Raw genomic sequence first — 22,457 nt, 5'->3', positions numbered from 1 at the left:
TTCCCCGCTGTACCACAGAAGCAGGAACTACTGAGGAATCGGGGCTGCCTTGCAGTTTTGTTTCCGGATGCAGGCATTTTCATTACCTTGACAGCAGAAGCAGAAAGAGTTGGTCTTTAAGGAGCTGGAGGCAACAGGGCCCTTTCCTGATTTACCAAGTGTACCTGCATTGCCTTCGTAGGCCTAGGGGAGTATAGCACTGACACTCTCCACGCTAGCCTGTCCTGAAAGCTATTCAGAACAAACAAACCAAAAGATGTTTCCTAAGATTTTGCCAGGTTGATGGAAGCTGTTATGGGGGGACAGGAAGAGTCTATGGCTAAACTCTGGGTACCAGTCCCTGTGTCCCTCTTAAAAAATATTTTCATTTTTTGAATTTTGTGTGCAAATGTGTCTGGGTAGGTTTGTACACCTGCATGCAGTCTCTGCGGGGGGCCTGCCAGAGGTGCTGAGAACCGATCTTGGGTCCTCTACAGGAGCGGCATGTTTCCTTAAAGGCTGAGCCTTCAGCAGCCCCTTAATTACGGCTCTTCTTAAACATTATGATGCAATAAAGGAAATGGCTTCCTAACTTTTCCTGGCCTGGCTCTGAGCAGCACTGGTTAATATCTAAGCCTACCAGCTCACAGGGTGGGTCAGTGAAAAGAAAACATAAAAATCTGTCTCTTCCATCTCTTCAGCACCCTTGGGTTCCAGGGTCCTGTGACACACTTCCTTGGTTTCCACACTGATGTGAAACTGGGAGACCACTGCAGTCTGTGTGGCACCTTTCCCAGGTGTGATGAAGGCTGCTTGTCAGTGACCTTATGCACTGACTCGTCCCTATAAATAAGTGCTTTCATAATCTTCCTTTGGTGCAATAGAATGGAAACCTTATTTTTCCTGTAGGGCTGCATTCCTTTGAGTCACATTGTGTTAGAAGCTAGATTCATGAGCTGCGGTCAGCTCAAAGCTAAGGAAGAAGGTACAGGTGAGACCAGAGACCTCCCTTTGGAAGGTCATCAGTAATCAGGCTGTGGTCACATGGCAACAGCAGCAATCAGTCCGGGTAGAGGACAGGCTGGGGATGACACTTCCTTGAGGGCTTCATGTCACACCCTATGCTGAGGGTCAGGGTCAGATCCTGTCCATTCTTCTCAGGAAAATGTTTTTTGTTGCTACCTTTTCCTCGCCCCATGCTGACTGGGGCTTGAATCTGGTGCCTTCACATATTCTAGGTAAGTGTTACACCACTGAGCTACCTCTCCAACCCTTAGTGTTGGGAAATAAAGTCTCACTACATAGTTAAAGCTGACCTTGAATTTGTAATCTCACCTACCGAGTGCAGGGATTGCTGACACGTATACACATCATTACCCGTGGCCACTAGCTTTCATTTACATAAGTCACCACGAGGTAGAATAAGGGGCTCACATCTTTCACTGTGGCTTCTAGACCGAGGTTGGCAGTGGCTTGCTCATTTTAGTCTCTGGTAGAGAACAAAATAGCCAAAGGTATCAGGGCTGGGTAGTTGTTGAATGGATGATGATCAAAGGCTCCGAGCATGACGCCCCTCCCAACTTGAGCTGGAAGTCAACAGTCTGTGGGAGTCGAGACCCAAAGCCAGCCTTTGCATTTGAACAAGTGCATAAATTTAGAAAAACTAAAGCACAGTGAAAAAAAATCCAAGGCCATCAATCATTTGAATAATGAGAAGTTCCAGACATGCCCAGATGCCGGGCTAGCCAAGTGAAATGGGACCCATGGGAGTTCCGAGATTTTCTGGCAGCTGCATTTCAAAACATGAAACAGGTGAGTTTAATTTTTCTAACGTTTCTTTTAATGCAATATACCTAAAATACCACATATTAGAATATACAATCAGTATAAATTATTAATGATATTTTACAGTTTTTGGTCTTTTTTCTTTGAACTTGGATGTGCCGTTTACATTAGTGTCTACTGTACTGGACAAGTCTAAAAACTTGAATTCTCGTGTTTACCTCTGTAGGAAGAGGTAAACTGTTTCTAAACAGTCTATCAGTATATGCTCCTTTGAAAATTAGAAATGGTGAAAAATAACGAACCACCATTTAAGAATTCCGTAGCTCAGGCTTTTGTGCATCTGGCTAATGGGAGTGAGAACACCTCGGGAGGCCAAGAGCCAGATGTCTGACAGTGGTGAATTCCCAAGAGAAATCCTCTCTGTGGAGCGTGTCTGTGGCCGGCTGGCTTTCTCCCCAGACTTCTTCCCTACCCATATTCTGTGTGCTTTGAGCTGCTCCAGGCTTAGGGCTGTGTCTGGCAGTTCAGCTAGGACTTTCCGGGAACCTGATCTTATAGTCAGTCAGTTCATTTTTATCAGAAAGGCTAAGAGTGTTTGGTTAATGACTCAAAGGGTCAGGCATTTTGTAACCGTGGTGCCCAGTTTGGGGCATCATTTGGCTCGTCTTAAGTGCCGGGGGACTGGAGACGCCCACTTTTTCCTACATTGAACTAGCGGCAGCTTCCAGTGGTAAAGGGACTACTGAAGTCAAGGACAAAGGTCAGCAGCAGCATTTCCTCTTCCTGTCCTGCTGGGTCAGCAGGTCACCTGACCCCGCCCCCCTCAGCCCCCCCCCCCCCCCCCAAACTTGGAAGCAGACTTCCCCACTCTCCCATCCAGCAGGTGCTGGTGTGCTCTATGGCCAGCCCATCGGGGAGGCCCGCCTGTTGTAGCCACCCCGGCTCTGAACTCGGCCTCCTTTTGCCATGGAGGGCATCCTCTGCCTTTCCTCTTTCCTGCTGCACTTCAGAAGCTGCTGCACTTGCCCCCAGGGTCTCCTGGCACTGTCATCAGGGAGGACAGCAAGACTGGTGGACGGACACAGAGATGGGAGAATGTGTTATGAGGCTGCTCTGGGGACCGTCCTCATGAAACTGTTTCCTGAGAGGATTCTGATTGGAAAATACCCTCCAGGTCATACAGATTCCTCACAGCCTCTAGGTCATTGTTCTATCGCCTTCTAGAAGTTCACCTTACTCACACTGTTGTTGTCTAGGTGGACTCTTAGAGCAGGCTCTGGGTCCTCTGCTCTGATCTCTAGAGGCTCTGTCCTTTTATCCTCAACTGTCCCTATCCACCTTTCCTCAAAGGACTCTGTGCTTCTGCTCTGGGGCCTCCCTTATCTCATAGGCCTTGGTCTGCATCCTCCTCTAGCCTCTGTTTATGAACCCCGCCTTCCACCAGGCTGTCCTGGCAGGGAAGGCTCCTCTTTGGCCTCTTCGTATCTTTCCCCACAGAGCCCATCAATCAACATTGTGGGGACTAGCCTGAAAGGAGAGACACTCCACACTGCTTCCCCATCTCTGCCCAGGCATTCCTCATGATTGACGACACAGAGCCACAGTGAAGGTTCTTAGAAGAAAAATGAGCGAACAAATTGGAAGTCGAATGGGTAAATAGCCTGCACCAAATTGCCTGGCTTCAATAAGTTATGACTGCAGCAAACCTACTCAAGATAATTGCTACTCTATACCTGCCTCCCCAGGGCGGGAGATGCGAAATATGACAGGCAAGGGCCTGGTTTACATTTCAAACTGCTACGAATTTTGCATTTCTCTGATTATATGCTGACATGGAACTTGAAAGCTGTCAAACACCGCCTGTCCTCCATAGCCCAGGCATTCCCATCTCATCTTTCATATTATTTTCCTCTGTCCATATTACGCATGTATGTGGGGGGGGGGATGGTGGTGATTAAAAGAGGAAAAATTCAAACAACCCTAGATTTTGCACTTCTTGGTACTTTCTATAGGCGTCTAAATGTAGACATTCAATTGTTTTTACACACATGGCTGTGACTTTGTAACTCTAAAAACTAGGCATGAAGCACCAGTAGAATCCAGACTTGGAATTTGGGGGCCTAGCTAGAGCTTTCACTGTAAGCCACAAAACCAGTTTCTGCATAGTAGACACACACACACACACACACACACACACACACACACACACACACTTCTAAGATACTGTGGATCAAATCCAGGACCTTGTATATGCTGATGCTGGGCAAGCTCGATCACTGAGCTGTTCTGCCAGCCAGAGATTCTGACTCGTTTACTAAAGATGCCAGTTGTAAGTCATTATCCATGGGCATAGAAGACCCCACTGACCACGGACCAAGCACCATGCTGATTCTTTCAGGCATTTAGGTGGCTTTGGGACAGTTGCCCTTCAGACACCAGGCCCCTGGTGTCTGCAGCTCTGTTCCTGTGGGTTCCAGCCGTGTCCTCTGGCAATGTTTCTCTCGCTCATGACCTTGCTCACCTGTAAGCCGAGGTGCAGCTCTCTTAGTGAGCGCTGGATTTCTCTGGTAAGGATGTTCATGCGTTCACATTCCTGGAAGGCAACCACAATGTAGGGTGTGCGCTCCTCCACCTTGGCCATCAGCTCTGGGATGTTAAACTCATCTGTCACTCGATCCAATATTTCTTCCAGAAGGGCCTTGACCTGCTCCATGGCAGAAAATATGAGGTTAAGGAGGGACTCCATGGAAATACATGCCTGGTATGGTAAATCTGGCCAATAATCTCCTGGTTCACCTCAGAAGCTCCAGGGGTATAAGGGTCCTACTTTTATTAATCTGCTAAATGGATATAGTATCAAACTGCTTTGTAAATTTTTAGTTCTCTACCCATAGATTAGTGCAGCTCTTCGACCTCATCAGAGAAGTTGCTCTGGGCAGTAGATGAGGGTTAGCACAGAAACTCAAAACCAGTCAAAGTGCTGAGAATAAGAGACCTCGGAGTGCTCAGTCACACAGGGGACATCTGTATCACCCCAGGAATTGGGATCATTGCAGGAGAGGGGCAGGAAGATTGTAATAGCCAGAAGCTGGGGAGGACCTGAGCAAAGCAGGGTCAGGACATGATAGGACTGTCATACTTTTTTTTTTTTTTTCCAAGACAGGATTTCTCTGTGTAGTTTTGGTGCCTGTCCTAGATCTTGCTCTGTAGATCAGGCTGGCCTCAAACCCACAGAGATCTGCCTGGCTCTGCCTCCCAAGTGCTGGGATCAAAGGCGTGTGCCACCACCACCCGGTAGAACTGTCATACTTTTAAACTCAATAGCAGCTGTGGTTGCTTGCAAAAGATCAAGAAAGTCGGCTCCCACCCTCAGTTGATTATTACAAAGAAGACATGGAGTTGAGGGTGTATGGAGTTGAGAGTTCTGAATCTGGAGTTAGGGGAAGGAGTCGGGGGTGAGTATGATCAAGATACATTGTATGAAATTCTCAAAGAATTAAGAAAATATTCTTTACAACGAGGGGATTCTATCCTCCTGTAATGGACACTAGATGACAGTCACCTATCACCTGCTGCCTGTCCACTCATCACACTCCGGTTTGCTTGCTTAGATCAGCTAGGGCAGGGTTGAGGAGTGACCTCAGGACACTCCTCTCCAGAGACTGGCCAGTTCCCTGTGACTTGCATCACTTGTAACTTTAAAAAGATAAACACACCTTTCTAAGAATTGAGGTTGAAAAACTCACAGGCCGACCCAGTTAGCTACAGGCACTCAACTGGAAAGCTGTAAGACTTTGACCTAAGATGCCCCTTGAAGGCCACATGGAGCTGAAGTGATAGGCAATGGTGACAAATACGTGTGTGTGGGGGTGCGTATGCACACATCAGCAGCCTTCCAAGTCAGCGGTTCCCACATTCGCAGGTCCAGCGAACCATGGATCAAAAACCAAACATACCTTGCCATTTTTCCATAAACAGTATAACTGCACAACCTTAGACATTATAGCTAATCTATGGGTGATTTAAGGTATATGAAATGGATGCTTTACTGAACCTCAGTAAAGCACTTGCCTAGCATGTATGAGACCCAGCACTGTATAAATGTATAGCAGAGAATGTGCATAACTTATATGCAGATACTAAGCCATCAACATAAGGCATTTGGGCCTTTGGCATCCATAGGGAGGGGCCTGGATATTAAGGGATCCCACCCCCACACTTCCCTCTATTCTGTATTTCCAGGAGGTAATACTGTGGTTTTCTAGTTGTGAATTCTGAAAGAGGCGTGGCCATCTATCACTTAAACTCCTCCTTCCCACAATCTCTTTTCCCACACAAACTAGCAGCTAATTAGACCAGGGGAGCCGGAATAGCCCAGATTTCTCTCCTAGAAAATTGGAACTGAGCTACAGAGATGGTGGGTTATTTGAGGGCAGGCACGTGGAGGCTGAGTCGGCCATTTTGGAGTAAATGAGTAAGCCCAGGAGGTTTGTTAGCAGAGAAAGACAGATGAAGCTGTGCACACACAGTAGCCAGCTGGGCAGCAGAGCAGGTTGGAAGGAGCAGGAAAGTGGGAGCAGGTGAGCAAGCACCTCCCCTTCCAAGTCCTAAGAGCTGAGCTCCAGAGGCTTGCACCTGCCTGGGCTTCGTCAACTTCAACGTCTCCATCCTTTCCTCCAACAGCAGGCCTCTATCTCCTTTGAGAAATGATTTCTTCCCCACCTTTCTGGACACGGTCACTGGGCCCAAGCATCTCCTTACTCAGTTCTCATGGGATGCAAGCAAGTCAGTTAGGCCTCTGGTTTTCATCCACAAACATATCCACTAGAGTCTGTCTTGGCTGTCTCCCCTCCCCCAACTCCCAGGGTTGACTTGAAGATCAAATCAAACCAACTGATGGATGGCACAGCATCTGAAAGCTTTAAAGGACTATATAAATGTAAAGGATGATTAATATTCACCTTGCCTTGAATTGCTAACACACAATCCATTCCCCAGGAAAAGAGCTGATGGTAGAAAAAAAAAAAAAAGAAAAAAGTCAAGAGCCTCTCACCCCACACCAAATGGGTCTCTGGTTGCTGTCATAGCAAAAAGTAGAATGGAATTTTAATGGTACCTGAAAGCTGCTGCCAGAGCCGAAGACAAATGGCTAAATTTATATTATATTTCTGTCTCTGGAGTGGAATTGAAGAAACAGTTCTGTATCAGTGAGCGGCCGTTCGGCTGTGACTCACAAAGAGATGAAAAGATGGTCTAGAGGCATTGCTCCAAAATACACGAGGATGGGGACGCAGAGTTCTTTCCTGCTTCTCATCAGATCAGAAGGGGTTTGGAGGCTGGAGAAGGAGTTGTGGATGGGGAGGAGCAGGACATAGACAAAGGAAGACTCTCTTGTGTTCTGGGAGCCCCAGGGATCCTTCAGAGGGGAGGGGTGGGTTCCAAGGGATTAGCTATTTCGTTTCCATAAGTCAACACCTTTGCTTTTCCTTCTCTTTGGGAAAGTAATACATACTTACTAGAAATCCACCTTCTGGTTTATCTTTTCTTCTTATAAGAGGGAAAGTACTGGTAAGCTGTCAATATTTAATTGGGTGTGCAGATTTCCTTCAATGTACAGAACACTTTGTCTTTTCGGTCACCAGCCAGCTAGCCACATTCACCTAACAATTATGATTATGCATTTATCACCCATCTATCCACCACACCTATCAGTCTCTCTCCCTCTTCTCTCTCTCTCTCTACACACACACACACACACACACACACACACACACACACACACACACACACGTATTTATACATGTATCTTTCTTTCTCCGTCTTATAATCTTTTCTCCCTCTCAGTACTGAGGATTGAACCCAGGATCTTATGCATACCAGGCAAGCACTCTACCACTCAGCTACAGAGCTGCCTCTATATATCTTTTATTATTTATTTACTTAATGTAACAAGGTCTTACTTTGTAGCCCTGGCTAGCCTGGAACTTGCTATGTAGACCAGGTTGGTCTTGAACTCACTGAGATCTGCCTGCCTCTGCCTCCCCAGTGCTGGGATTAAAGGTGTGTGCTATTGTGGCTGGCTTCCCTATAAATCTTGAGTGCACTCCTCTGTCACTAAATATGGAATGGTTTCTTAATTTAAAGTGTGTATTTTGCTGTTTTGACGTACATAATTCATTGTCCTTCTGTTGGTAAGTAATTGTTCTGTTCATCATTTCTACACCATAAAAATTCTGCAATAAATAAATAAAATACATCATAAAATCATCTGTGTACTTTTGAGTGTGTTCGGTGGCTGATTTCTAAGAAAAAGAATCATGAGTGGAAAATATGAACATTTTGAACTTGGGTAGCTATTGTCAAATTGTTCTGTCAATTCAACCTTGACTAACAGAGATGAACAGGCCTACCTTTTTAGGTCTCACGCTGTGGATCATCACATTTGAAACCCTTTAGCATTATGGAAAATGACATTTTTGCTTCCCTTAGGTGTCACTGAGATAGCATCACTTTTCTTGTTGGATATTTATCTTTGATCCCCTGGAACTGGAATTACAGGTTGTTGTGAGCTGCCTGATGTGGGTGCCGGGACCTGAACCCAAGCAGCAAGTGCACTTAACTTCTAAGCCATCTCTCTAGGCCTTAAAGAAACTTAATTCGTCAAAAGTATCAATCTTTGTGCTCCTAGATTTTGAGGTCTCTAAAAAGTTGCAGAATACCTTCTTGTACGGTCATAAAAACATCCACACAACTGGTCTGACAGTGCATTTGTGGTTTTCTTGTTTTGCATTTAAATATGTGTGAAATTTAAGCTATACTTTCATCAAAGTATAGGGAAAATAGTTTACTTTTCTCCAAATGGCTAGCTGTTTTTTTCAGCACTAAGAAATGCTATCCTTTAGCACCGAACTGCTTCATCACCACAGCAGGGAGAAGGGCTTGTAACCCCGGGCACTCCTGGAGGAGACCAGTGCTCTGGCTCATCAGAGTCCCCTCCAGGTTCTGATGTCGAACCCCAGTCCTCAGGATCTCAGAATATGACTGCATTTGATATATGATAAGGGGCTATTCGGGTTGGCCCTAATCCAATCTTATTAGTGAGGAAGAGGAGGTTTGGGCACATACAAAAAAAGAAAACAAGGTCACATGAGGACACAATGGAGGAAGCAGCCACTGCGAGCAAAGAGGTGATGGATGCCTCAGGAACAATCACACCCGCCTGGACCTTAACGGTGACTCTAGCTTTTAGGTACATGAGGACATGACTTTCTGTTGTTTACATTACCCCGATTGTGGAGTTTCATTAGAGTGGTCTTAGCAGAGGAGATACAGGATGCTCTCCTCCTGGCTATTTGCAGATCTGCCAGCCCAAAATAGTCAAGACCAAGCAGCAGGTCTAGGCCAAGTTGTCCAGTGAGCCCACTGCACCACATCCTCAAGGAAACCCACATGGGTTACAGTATGGTAGACACTGTTGGTCTCCTCCCCAACCTCCCCAACCCTTGCCTTTCTCTTTCTTCTAGGCTCACAGCAGCTAGCCACACTAACCCCAGCTTCCCCTCATGGAGGAGGTGTGAACATGACTGTAGACTTGGTTCAAAGTGCAAGACTGTGGGTGGAAAGGCAAGCTCTGGCTTGGATTCTCCTCCTCCCGACCTGCAGAGCTATAAGAACACAGGAACCACGTGCAAAACAATTCCATGGCTGAGTAGTGGACAAGGCATGATGGGACATGTACCCAGTAACCTGCATGTATGCTCTGCAGGATGGGAGCTAGCTGAACCTTGCTTGAAGGCTCCTGTCCATTACTTACACATCCTGGCTGTCGTCAGAAAGAGGGGCATTTTTCTTTCTGGGTGACTTCGCTGTTTCCCCCTTATTGTCTGATTTTATCTGACACATGCAGTGGTTGAAAAGGCCAATTAATATGCTCATCTACATCAAAATCATTAGTGTACCAACTCCTGGGCCTATCCCCGTGTCAGGGTTTGAATCTGAAATGTCCCCCATGGATTCATTTTGAAGGCTGCTGATCTTGGTAGGTAGGTAGGGCCGAGCTGACAGAAGGCCACTGAGGTCTGTTCTTCACTCCTGCTTCTGACCATACTCTCTTTGCCTCATGGTCTATTCCGGTGTGAAGAATGTGTCTACCCCATGCTTCCACCACCATGCATGGAGCTGGTCTACACTGCCTTCCATGCCACAAGAGTGGAAATCCCTCTGAAGCCCTCAGCCAAAGCAGACTCTTTCTAAATTGTTTCTGTCGGGTATTCTGGTCACAGAGATGTGTCAGTAACCAATTACCTCCTAGCTAAGACTTAGAATTCCCTTTTCTTTTTTCCGGGTTCTGAAGACTGAGGGGCTTTGTACATGCCAGGCAAGTATTCTACCACTGAGCTTTACACATATCCTCAGAATTATACCCTGTAGCTCATTCTTAGGCATATTAGAACTTTATAACTCCTGTTTGAAGGAAATCACTCCCAACTTTTCACAAAAGTCTGACTCCCTCACTGTCAGCTTGCTTTCTCAGAATCAGTCCCTGCAGCATGAATGTTTGATAAGTGCCCAGCTTTTCTACCCTAACCTTCCAAGGCTGTTTTCTTATGCTTTCTTAGGAGCCACATGGCAATGACAATTAGAGCAGTGGTTCTCAACCTGTGGGTCTTGACCCCCACAGGTGCCCCACATTAAATTTTTATGTTACAGTTCATAACAGTAGCAAAATTACAGTGATGAAGTAGCAATGAAATAATTTTATGGTGGGGGTCATTAACAACATGAGGAGCTGTATTAAAGGGTTGCAGCATTAGGAAGGTTGAGAATCCCACTGAGCTAGAGGGAGCTGGCAGTGCCGTGGGGGTGGACACATATGGGCTGGCAGACACACATCTCTTCTAAGTAGAATTCACGGGTCTCAGAAAAAAAAATTATCAAGAAGTTTCACTCTGTGGGCCCATTCTTCTGACCTCTCTTTCTCCTATATCATGTTAAGTCTCCCCTCCTCCACATTGCCTTTGGTTATCCTCAGACCCACATGCCAGCCACCCTAGTTTGTTTTCTACTCTATAATTTCTCCCTAGCTTCATGAAACTTCCCTGCCTTGTGCTTGAAGCATTTTGATCATTAACACTGGCCCTGGAGGTCATTCTCACTGAGAGAAGTGTGGCTGTCCAGATGGGGTCTGGTTGGCAGCTGAGTGGAGAGGTGTTTTGCAGCTAACTGCAGCGTCATTATTTACTTTGCCCAAAAAAATCCAGAAGTTGGTATCAATGCCTCTAAGCCCTTCCTGCTCAGCCCTGACCTTCCCTCATTTCAGTAGATAAGGCAAATGAAATCTGACTTTGGGCTGGCAAAACCATCTGCCAATCGCAATGTTAGAGACTTCCTGCCAACATTGTTAGCAGAAGGCTTCCACTTGCAAGCCTTGGGATCCCCAAACTGTCTCAGGCAATACCCACCACACACCTTTTCTTCCCTTGTAATGCCGGCTCCATCTCCAGCTTGGTGGTCCTGAGGCTGCATCTCCAGCACCGTTCGGAAGAGCTTTTCCGATGTCTGGGTGAGAAAGCCGATCTCCGCATTTGGGTGGAGGCCATACAGGTAGGGAGACTCAGGGGGCAGCTCAGCATCGATATACTGAAACCAAGGGCGAGATCAGCCAAAGCATAACTAACTTGTCTCCTATCTGCAAGGTCCTTTGTGGGACATAGCACCAACACCCTCGTGGAGGATCATAATATATTTCACCCACTGTGCACAGTTTCCTCTAGTCGGCTCTTAACATCATCCTCTTCCCACACCAGACCAGATCCCCACAACTTCCATATAAAATAAACATGAGATTGGGATGGAGGGAGTAGTCAGTTCGGCTACAAACTGAAGGACTCTCATTCCCAAGAAAAGGAATTGGAGTTGAAACATTTTAAAACACTGTGTCACCTAAACACACCTCTGGTTAATTCTGGTAGCCACGTTAGACTGCCCAAGACTCTTGCCCGGTTTATAGAAGTCACTTTCTTCACTGACTGCTTTGTGCACCCTGTCTCAGTTCTTTTTTTAAAGGTGAAAAGCTGTATCTCAAGTTAGGCTCCTCAAGTGGCTTTTGCCATCTCTTGGTGTTGTTACCGACTAGTTTAAATATTGTTCATTCTTTAAAGACAATTTTGTGGTTTTTATCCTTGCATTTTCTCCAGCCCATTCCTGGGCCCTTGGCAGGTACACTAAAACCATCTCTGATCTGGCAGATTCCATGGAAGTGCAAGAAAGGGATTGTACCTCAGCCCCTTGGGAATGTGCAAGTCCTAGTACTGTGGGATGCAAGGAGCAAGCCTCCTCAAGGATGCTGCTCTGGCAGGTGGATTGTCCACAGACACCAGGGGATGCTCTTGCACTGTCATCTTGGGCAAAGGCTCTCAAAGAGGTTAGAACTTTCTTATTTCCCATAAGAAGTCTCCTCATTTTGAATTTCTTCTTATAGGTATGACTCTTCTGCCTCAAATGACTTCTATGACTATGATTCTTAAGTTTTATGAATTAAACTTTTTTTAAGTTTCCATGACTACTCTTTTCCCTTAAATTTGGTATAAACTCCAGTAAATTTTAGTTCTTTGAAGAATGCTTAAAGATCTAAAAATCTTTTTGCCCTCCCCACAAATGATGTTTCAGTAGATTTCTCATGGTAGGTTAAAAAGAGCTGAATGCTTTAAAAATAAACACAATAATAGCACATGAAAAACTGAAATGCTAGTAAAAAAAATCACAGTGAAAATGTTTTTCTTTTATGTGAGTACACATGCCTGTGTCCATAGCAACCAACAGGAAATGGGAGGAGTAAGTGATCTGGACACAAGATCATTTTCTATCAAGATACTGGTAAAGTTTATGCAAGGGTCTCAAAGTTCTTACCTGAGAGTTTTCCCTATTCAAATTGTCTTTGTCAACATCTTGAATAAAAACAAGTAAATAACTGCCCTGGGTGTTATTTGTGGAAAAGATTGACAAATAGAATTATGGACTCAAACATCAAGGATACAAAGATCTCCAGGCTCAATTTCATCTTTAATTTGAGGCTGGAAATCCTGAGCTTCTTGGGTTGAGCAAAGCAAGCTCAGGGCAGAGAGCAAGGATGAAATCTGCTCAGCTCTTCTGTCCATCCTTTCCTGGCCCCTAGTCTTGTTCCAGTGTGAGCATGTGCATGCTGAGCTGTGCAGGGCACAGACGCCCCCCCCCCCACACACACACCATGAGACCATCACACCACTGTGAGCACAGCAGTGCTTCACCTGATGATAACCACTGTAGTCCATGTTGCCTGGGACTGGGAACCCTGGGGCCAGGGACAGCTCTCCTTCTAGCATTTCTGGCCTAATGAATTCCTCCAGATAGGTCCTGCAGAGTCTCCGGTCCCAGTCATCTGTGATATGGCCTCCATACATGATCTCACCAAACAGGTACCGCAAATCATCATAGGGCACCTGAGTCAGAGGTAAGAGAACAGAGCTTTGGAACTGGATACTTGCTGAAATTAAAAGTGATGTCTTTTTAAACTTGTGCCCCCAGAGCCTGGCAGTATTAGGCATGCCTGGGGATATCACTAAAGGCTTGAAGAATTACAGCAGGCTTTTCCTAGAAGCCCTTTACATAGGCAATGAGTGTCAAATGGAAATACTGAGGACTATGACTCTTTTAAGATTTTCTGACATTAATAACAGCATCAGTTGTCCCCTCTGAAAGTTCAGAGTAAATAAAACACAGCTTAGAAGGTCCCTGGAGTAAGAGTGAGGGAGGGAAGGCATTTGAGACAAGCCAGTCAACAAAGGGGCGAAGCTGTGGGGCTGGGCTTCCTAGGACCCAGGGTAGGATTTAGGTAGGACTTCCCAGGGCATTTGAGCCTATGGTATACTTGCTCATGCTTCAGACAAGAGGAGCCTTGGTGGTATGAGCAGTCCTTTAGACAGAAGCCTTTGTGAGCAGAAGTTTCTCTGAAATGGACTTGACAAAGAAGAGGCTGGCTACAGTATGAATTTGCCTTTTCACCCCCTGTGGCTCTTCCATATCCACAGGAAGAGCCCTGTGTGCTGATGAAAGCTCTGCCCCATTACCTAATCAAGTTGGGTTGGGAACTTATAATGAGGTCTCTTTCTGTCAATCCACAAGTCCCTGCTATGCTGCTAGTACATACAGGTGGTCTGGGCGCTTGGATGGATTCTCATGGGGCTGCCAGTTTGGTTCCTTTGTTTCCTGCTGTGGGATGATCTGTATGTGCTTTGATTGGTCAATAAATAAAACACTGATTGGCCAGTGGCCAGGCAGGAAGTATAGGCGGGACTAACAGAGAGGAGAATTGAGAGAACAGGAAGGCGGAGGAAGACACTGCCAGTCGCCGCCATGACAAGCAGCATGTGAAGATGCCAGTAAGCCACGAGTCACGTGGCAAGGTATAGATTTATAGAAATGGATTAATTTAAGATATAAGAACAGTTAGCAAGAAGCCTGCCATGGCCATACAGTTTGTAAGCAATATAAGTCTCTGTGTCTACTTGGTTGGGTCTGAGCGGCTGTGGGACTGGTGGGTGACAGAGATTTGTCCAGACTGTGGGCCAGGCAGGAAAACTCTAGCTACAGTTTCCTGTGCTCTGACCTTGCAGTAGTACTTCTCAGCCTTAGGTTGGTCCTGGGCTTGGAACTTCCTTATCTCACTTGTGTGGGGTCTTGGACCTTGCTCATGTCACACAACCCTTGTGTGTGGGAAGGCCACATCATAATGACCTTCACCCGAACCCTTTTGCTATACCTTTGTGTTAGCCTCCAGGAAATTGTAGAGCACACTGACAGAGATGGTGAGGTCCCCTGTGTTAAAAGGGTAGGACCGATTCCATCCCTGCGGCCCGAACTTCCGTCTTTCGGCAACCACCGCATGAAAGTAACAGAGAGCAAAGAGGATGCTCTTGAACTCCGTCTCCCGGGAACACATTTCCAGAGTGTCCTGGAAAAGAAGCATCATTAACAATGCTGACACAGTTTCTCTTACCTTAGGTAGGTGAGGGTGTGGTGAAGATCACTGTTCACACTAGATAAGGTTACGGTAGTCCATGTTTAGGGTTTGATGCACAGTAAAGGGACTAGTGATCGCACTGAGGTAGGGCAAGAGTTTGATATGCAGAAGAGATGAATTTCAGTCTGGCACTTGAGCTAAAGTTCATATTTGGGCTACAGTGCATTTGGTCTATGATTTAACTTTGTGCACATGGATTAACTATTTAGGTACCTGAGCACTGCTAATGACAGCAGCAGATGGTCTGTGGGTATGAATGTTTCATTCATTCTATCAGTGTCACTGTGACCCAGGTAGGTGGGGACCCATACAGCCTTACCTCTAAACTATGCTTTCCTGCCCATCATGGAATAAGAATGTGTCCTTCCATCTCTGTGATAAGGGGCCCCTGGCTTCTGTACTGAAGATCTTTTGATATGAAGGAGAGGATGGGAATCAGACTCACAGCAATGAGAGATGCTGTACCATCCATGCTCCTCACCGCTCCTCACTGCCCATCGCCTGAGCAGGAGAGATCAAACAGGAGGTGAGCAAACAGTATGGAGAGGTGTGTGACTGCAGAGCATGAGGAGGGGCAAAGATGGGGTCCACGATGAAGGGGAGAAAGACTCAAGAGAGGGGAGGAAAGAAGCAGTCACTGCTTCAGAGGAAGTTTGTGAGGTCCCACTTGGTGGACTTGGAGGAGGATGGTGATGGAGGTGATGGAGGACACGGGTAACCCTGCATTTTGAAGGGATAGTAGGGAGGCGATCTCTGGATCCTCTGAAATTAAAAAATGAATCATTTTCTATGAGTAAGACTCTTTCTGTTCATTTTGGAGCAAGATGTGATAGCTAAAGCCAAGAGGGTGCTCTCGAGGTTCCAATCACTAGATTCGTTCAGGCCCAATGCTTCTTCCAGGAACCACTTGTAGGCTGTGTTCACCCAGAGCAGGTGCTACAGAGGAAGCAGTGGGAGCTTCTGATATTACTCGTGTGTTCCCATGGATACACTCCTCCTGAACACGTGGCATTTCTGTGGTGCCCTCACTGGGTCAGAGGTGGTATGGAGGGTAAAGATATTGCCTTGTGAAACATTAAAAACTGTTTTCTGGAGAGAGCAATTCTCCCTAAACTACAGGATGCTTTGTTACTTCTTACACATTTTTTTTGGGAAAAATCTGTGGGAAAATGCCTTTAAGCACAAATGCCTTTAATGTCCAGACAGTCTGACAGTGATAAACACTCACATAAGAGTTGGAATAAAATAATCACCCCCAAATAGCATAAGTATCAGGGAAGCAGGAATGCAAAGGAGGCCAAGGAATTTATCCCACACATGGTTAAAGTGGGCCTCTGGGGGAGCAGGGTGAATTTATGAAAGCCTCCACTGTAAACAATGAACAGCCTCATGAATCTGTCCTTCTCAGAATGAGTTACTTAAGGTGGCTGTAAACTGTGAATGAACCTTTTGAGGCAGGGACGGAACAGCCAGGAAGAGAGAACATCTCTTCGGATTTATTCCCACTTGCACACTATCCAAGACTGGACATCAGGAGTGCAGGGAAAGAAGCCCAGGGTCAATGACCCACAGCCTGGCTGTGACAAGGATGCCAGGTGTATTTCCAGATAAGGAAGTACAGCAGGTGAGGATCTACTGTCTTCAACTGTCCAAGACCCTCAAGGCAGGACAGCTGAGAATGGTTTGCTGCTGGACCCTTGGGTCTAGAGCCAGCTAAGTACATGCTAATACTTGCCTCCTGTGACGGTCCCCACCACAACTTCCACCCTCTTCCAGCCTCCCTCCCAGCGCCTTCTAGCACTGAAGATTGAAGTCAGAGCCTTGCTCATGTGAAGTAAGTACCCTACCACTGATTCAATCTCTATCCTTCAACTTCTAAGTAAAACAAAACAAAACAAAACAAAACAAAAAACAAAAAACTGTATAAAATAGACAAACCATGAAACTTCCCATCATTGCCATTTTAAATGCATGGTTCACAGGCATTATGTGTGCTGATGCTGCTGTCCAACCCTACACTTCTGAGGGCACTCTCGTTGTATGATATTTTGTTGATGTTCTGACAAATAAAGCTTGCCTGGAGATCAGAGGACAGAGCTAGCCTCTAGTTAACCATAGAGACCAGGCAGTGGTGGCTCACACCTTTAATTCCAGCACTTGGGAGAAGGAAGCAGGAAGATCAGGAGTTCAAGATGACCCTGAGCTACACAAGATTGAACCAGTCAAAGAGAGAAACAGAGCCGGGTGGTGGTGGTGCGTGTGTGCTGCCTTTAATCCCAGCATTAGGGAGGTGAAGACAGGAATATACGGTGGGTGGAGACAGGATCTGCGTGCACTCCCCCGCCCCCTATTTGGTCTGATGATCCAGAGAGGTAAGAAGTCACCAATGGCTAGAGGTAAGAAGTTTCCAGTGGTGGCTGCTCTGCTTCTCTGATCTTTCGGCTTTCTCCTTAATATCTGACTCCAGGATTTTATTGTTAAGATTAATTAGGATCACTCGTCACACTCTCTGTTTGCATGTAGACTTAAGCATGTACCTTCCCCATACATGGAATAGTAAAGATAGAAAAATTTAGATGTCTGACCTCTGTACTTGGCACCTAGGAATTTAATTAAGCTTAATTACCTGGGGAAATTAAAGAAATTGCCCCTGACTAGGGGAATATCATAGCTTCTATCCTGTTTTGCAATGGGCAGGGTATTTCTTACCCAAATATCAAGCTAAAATAATGCTACAACTCCTCATGGTGTTTTTCACTGTCAGGTGATATATTGGGTGTTGGAGCTAGACAGGGGGTGGGGGGTGGGGGATGGGGGATAGGGATAGAACATGTAAAAGGAGAATGGACAAGTTTTGCTTCTCAGGCCTTGGTGCAAGCTTCCTTCTTCAGACTCTGACTTCCATGTTCTGGATGTAATATGGGGTTCAGTAAATCCTTTTGAGACTCTGCCATTGTCTTCACCATATTGTAAGTTGAAGCAGGCCCAAAGGGCTAGTAACACAGGTGGTTAATACAGACTTGCTATGTGGGATGGCACACTTAAAGTTCCTGGTTGTGACGTGTGTATTAGCATATCTGGAACCTAGAGACTCATTGGTAACATCAGAGAGAAAGACCCTCTGACAGTTCCTAGAAACTTCTCTGTAGATACTAATAAAGCTCACTGGGACTTCAAGATGGTCCCTTGCCCCTACGCTCCTGTGATGAACACCTTCATGTGTTTCCGTTCCCCAGGGAACGGAAATGGTATCTCCCTGAGAAGCTAGAAGAGGCCTGAGCTGCAAACACTGCCACCCATGGGCCTGGCTTTAGATTTTTCTGAAAATTAACCTTTTTAGTTGGAAAACAAAATTATAGGTCTTATTATGACACCTTTGTATGCATATATCATTGTATTTTCCAATATCCTCCTGCCACACTGCCCTCTCCCTGGGTCCCTTTTTCCTCTTCACAGGCCCCTGCTCTTTTCTTGGCTTTCATGTCTCTCTCACACACACAAACACAGACACACACACACACACACACACACACACACACACACACACACACACACACACACACACACACACTATTTTTTCCTTGACTATGTTTTAAATAACTCCTCCACAGCTTGAGTCTAGATTCCAAGTAATGGGAACTGTGGAATTCCTGAGCCCTGTGCCTTGATATTCTGAGTCTCTCTAGAGCACAATGCTCTCAAATCTATGTGTGAGCCTCATTTTCTGGAGTGGGGACCTGGGGGTTTGCATTTCCATTGAGTCCCCAGGTGCTGCTCCTGATCTAGACTTTATAAGTTTTAGATACAGTCCAAGCCCAGCTTCCTACTAACCAACACCTAGATTATTTGATCTCTTGATACTGAGGATGGATACAGCTAGCCAGTGATAATAGCTGAATAGAGCATCATTCTCCTGCTTGAAGACAGGGTGCTTAGCTAATAAGTGTGTGACCTGATGTTTTACATTAATTAGAAGCATGGCAACTGGCCCTTTTTCATTTTGAAACATTAGTTAATAGACTTGCATGAAATTTCCCCTTCTGGCAAAAGAAAAGGCCTAGCCAAGCAGTGGCGGCGCACACCTTTAATCCTAGCACTTCGGAGGCAGAGGCAGGCGGATCTCTGTGAGTTCAAGGCCAGCCTCGGCTACAAAATGAGTCCCAGGAAAGGCACAAAGCTACATATAGAAACCCTATCTCGAAAAACAACAAAAAAAAAAAAAAAAAAGAAAGAAAAAAAGAAAAAGAAAGAAAGGAAGGAAAGAAAAGGCCTATCCTCAGTGCCTTGAGATATATCTAGGAACTGAGAGAGTTGGGAGATACTTAGTAGGCACTGGGTAGCAGTCAGTGCCAGAGGGTGCACGTTTGTCCACATCGGTCAGTGCTGATGGGCAGCCCCTGGCACACACTTTTCTCCCATTGGGTTTCAACTGGCCCCTTGTGGTGTGGGGTGCTCTTTACCCTTCCCTCCCAGGCAGTACCTGAGTGAAGTTGTCCAGGGCTTTGTGCAAGTTGGCATGCATGCCCGTCGGGGGCTCATTGGTGATCTTAATAGAGTTTTCCAGAATGCCTTGGGGAATGATGTGGCCATCGGGGGAGGGTGCAGGCTCAGCACTGATGAAGACCCTGAAGTCTGGGTGACTTTCCTTGCTGAGCTCCTCCAGCTTCTTCTCCAGGGTACCGAGCCACTTGGCCACCAGGTGGATGTTCTGTTGGGAAGGAAAGACCCCTAAGTAGACAGGTGCTTACATGGATTAGCAGTAAATAGTTATCAGGTGGACAGCTAGAGGGGACACCTCATTTTCATTAGCTTTTTAAAATTTTAGTTAAGATATAATCACATCATTTCTCCCTTCCTTTCCCTCCTTCCAATCCCTTCCATACCACCTCCCTAGCTCCCTCTCAATTCATGACTTCCTTTCTATGATTGTTGTTGTTACACACACATATATACACTCACAAATGTATACACATATAAATACAACTTGCCGACTCTGTTTAGTATTGCTTCTTATGTACATGATTTCAAGGCTGGCCACTCGGTCCTGGGGGCTTGTCCTGGAGAAGCCTATTTCTCTCTCTCTCTCAGCAGTGGTTAGTTACCTATAGTTCTTTGTCTAAGGGTGTTAGCATGACTATTGGGGTTGTCATTGTTTGGGTTTAACTTGAAGTAATTTTTAAAAAATTGCAATAAAATACACAATGTAAAACCATCTCAACCACTTTTAAGTGTACAGTTAATAGTTCTGGGTGGTGCTAGGGATTAATTTCAAGTCTCACACATGCCAGGCTAGTACTTTTTCACTTAGCTGTACCCTAGACCTGTAACATACATTTTAAAGGCTTCAGTGGACTTATGTTCACCCAGGCTGCCATGTGACGCATAGCCCTTAGGGACAGAAATGTTGAAAATCATGACACAGAAAGAGTTAGGGATACCAGCAATGGTGACCTCCCAGCATCACCCAGTTGAACCCTGGCCTTTGATAATCATAAATCTTCTAGCATTGTGTTCTCAGACTTGACTGACCGAATGTGAATCCTCTGGAGGAGAGCTTAGCGCACTGATTGCTGGCCCTTCCTTATAGCTTCTGACTCAGTCACTGAAGTGGAGTCTGGCTATTTGTATTTCCAACAAGCTCCCAGATGATAGCACACTGTGAGTACAGGGACTGTACTTTGAGTCTAAAATCCAATTATATTTTAAGTCGGATTCTCCAATGCCTGGTGCCTGGATTATTTGAACTCTTCAGAACCAAAAGGGATGAACATTGCTGCAGTACCTGGGAGCTGTGAAGAAACAGAATCTCAGGGCCCCACTCAGACTCACTGAATCATCACATGTTAATGGGACCCTCTAGTAAGGTGTATGCATGTTCAGGTTTGAAAGGCACTGATACAAACTCTCTCTACCGAGCTTCCTCCTCAGCAAACCATTTTGCTAATTGCCACCAAAATGATCTCCCCCAAACACAGGGAGACACTGCTGTCCAAGGCCTGCAAGGGTCCCTACTCTTATCACAGGTTTCTCTGTCTGTCTAGCTTTTGAGCCTGTCTTTTGCTCCCAAACCTGACTCCTGTCTTTTACCAAGACCAGCACTGAGTTCTTCACACTGCCTTGGAGAAAGCACCTTTCCTTTAGTAAGCAGGTCCTTTGGCATCGTTGCAGCATTTCATTATGATGAACAGATAGAAGTTCTTCAATCAATATTTGAGCAAGCAGGCTTGCAGAGCCTTAAATACACAGATCAGTACACAATACAGTACAAGGACCACAGTAATTTGGCCTCTGAATGCTGCTTTCTTTTCTATAGAAAGAGAAGGAACAGTTATGCTTGCCACACTTACTTCAGAGTTTCTGCAAAGACCCATAGGCAATGAATTTGAAAGGGCCCTTCGTACTGAAAGCTGCTGTGTGAAGGTCAGTAGCAAAGGGTGAAATGAAAATTTGTTAAGGAATTCATTTAGAAGCACATGACCGAAGCAGAGTTCAGTGGGCTTTCTGGAGAGCCAACGTTCCTGTTAGGTGGCAATACCAGCAAGCTAGCAGTGAGTGATCCTGCAGGTACCTCAGAACTCCAAGTCCCCGGCAGAACAGGACATGTTAGAGTAGGGAGGGGCTGGGAGGAAGACCCATTTCCTGTGGAAGGAACTCTGGGGAGTATTCAAGGATCCCCAGGATGTCCAGAACTGGGGAAATGCAATCCACAGCTATTACAGCCAGGAAGAGTGGAGACCTCCTGAGCCTTGGCCGGTCCCCAGGTCCTAAGAAGCCAGGTCTCTTAGGGAAGGTCGCTGGCTGTTCTTGGATGGGGAGCGCAGGCAGTTTTTCCCCAGTATGTCATGGCATCATCTCAGTCACTGGAAACAGTGACCAGAATCAGAGTTTAGTGTCACAAACTCTCGGAAGCCCTTGACTCTTGATGTCAGACTCTTCTCAAAAAGGTTATTATCTCTCAGTTTTCAAGTTTTAAAAGAGGAACGACTTCCGTGGTTTTTCCTCTTCCAGGAACTTTTTTTGGGTGGGGTGTTGAGAGAGGTTCTCACTACATCGCCCATGCTAGCCTGGAACCTGATCTGTAGCCCAGGTTGGCCTCAAACTCAAGATCCTCCTACCTCTCCCACCTGACTGTTGGGGTTGCATGTGTGTGTCACCATGCTTGGTAACACCAGGTAAACATTAAAACCAGAATATCCAGGAGTCTCAGGAAGATACATGTTTTGAGGGGTCCTTTTCTTCTACCCATCCTCTGCAGTTCAGACCTGTCATGTCTAGTCAACACTCACAATATTTCACTCAAGAGGAAAAGGAGAGCCTTCAGATTGCTCACTCTCATCCAGAGAAAGTTTCCCTTGGAGATGCCTGTCACCAGGGATGAAAGAGGAGCTTTGAGCTCAGACTCTGAGAGAGTACAGACAGTGCATCAACTTAAGATGTGGGGGTGCTGGGTGGCCAGTGGGTGCTAAGGAAGGAAACTCAGCTCCTTGTCTGAGGAACCTTGTTGGAGGCAGAACCACAGAAATAGACTCCGACTTCCATGGCAGCAGGCTGGGTTCCTTTAGTCACCAGTGGCCAGGAGCAGGCTGGACAGATGAGTCTGCCGGCCGACATGGGAATTGTATCTCCCAGCACATGG

General features: G+C 46.0%; 1 protein-coding gene across 1 annotated transcript in view; it reads right to left on the bottom strand.

The window, feature by feature from the left end:
• Positions 1-22,457, bottom strand: part of Dnah9 (dynein axonemal heavy chain 9) — a 354,060-nt gene that overhangs the window by 4,521 nt on the left and 327,082 nt on the right. The window contains 5 exon segments of the mRNA XM_052756894.1: positions 4,286-4,468; positions 11,233-11,403; positions 13,050-13,241; positions 14,561-14,752; positions 19,302-19,529. Coding sequence (XP_052612854.1) covers positions 4,286-4,468; positions 11,233-11,403; positions 13,050-13,241; positions 14,561-14,752; positions 19,302-19,529 — 966 coding nt within the window.

Source organism: Peromyscus californicus, unplaced genomic scaffold (genome assembly GCF_007827085.1).
Source record: "Peromyscus californicus insignis strain IS unplaced genomic scaffold, ASM782708v3 Scaffold_3__1_contigs__length_106647218, whole genome shotgun sequence".
Classification (NCBI taxonomy): domain Eukaryota; kingdom Metazoa; phylum Chordata; class Mammalia; order Rodentia; family Cricetidae; genus Peromyscus; species Peromyscus californicus.
Note: the sequence above shows the minus strand (reverse complement) of the source record. Positions and strands in the feature narration are given on the sequence as shown.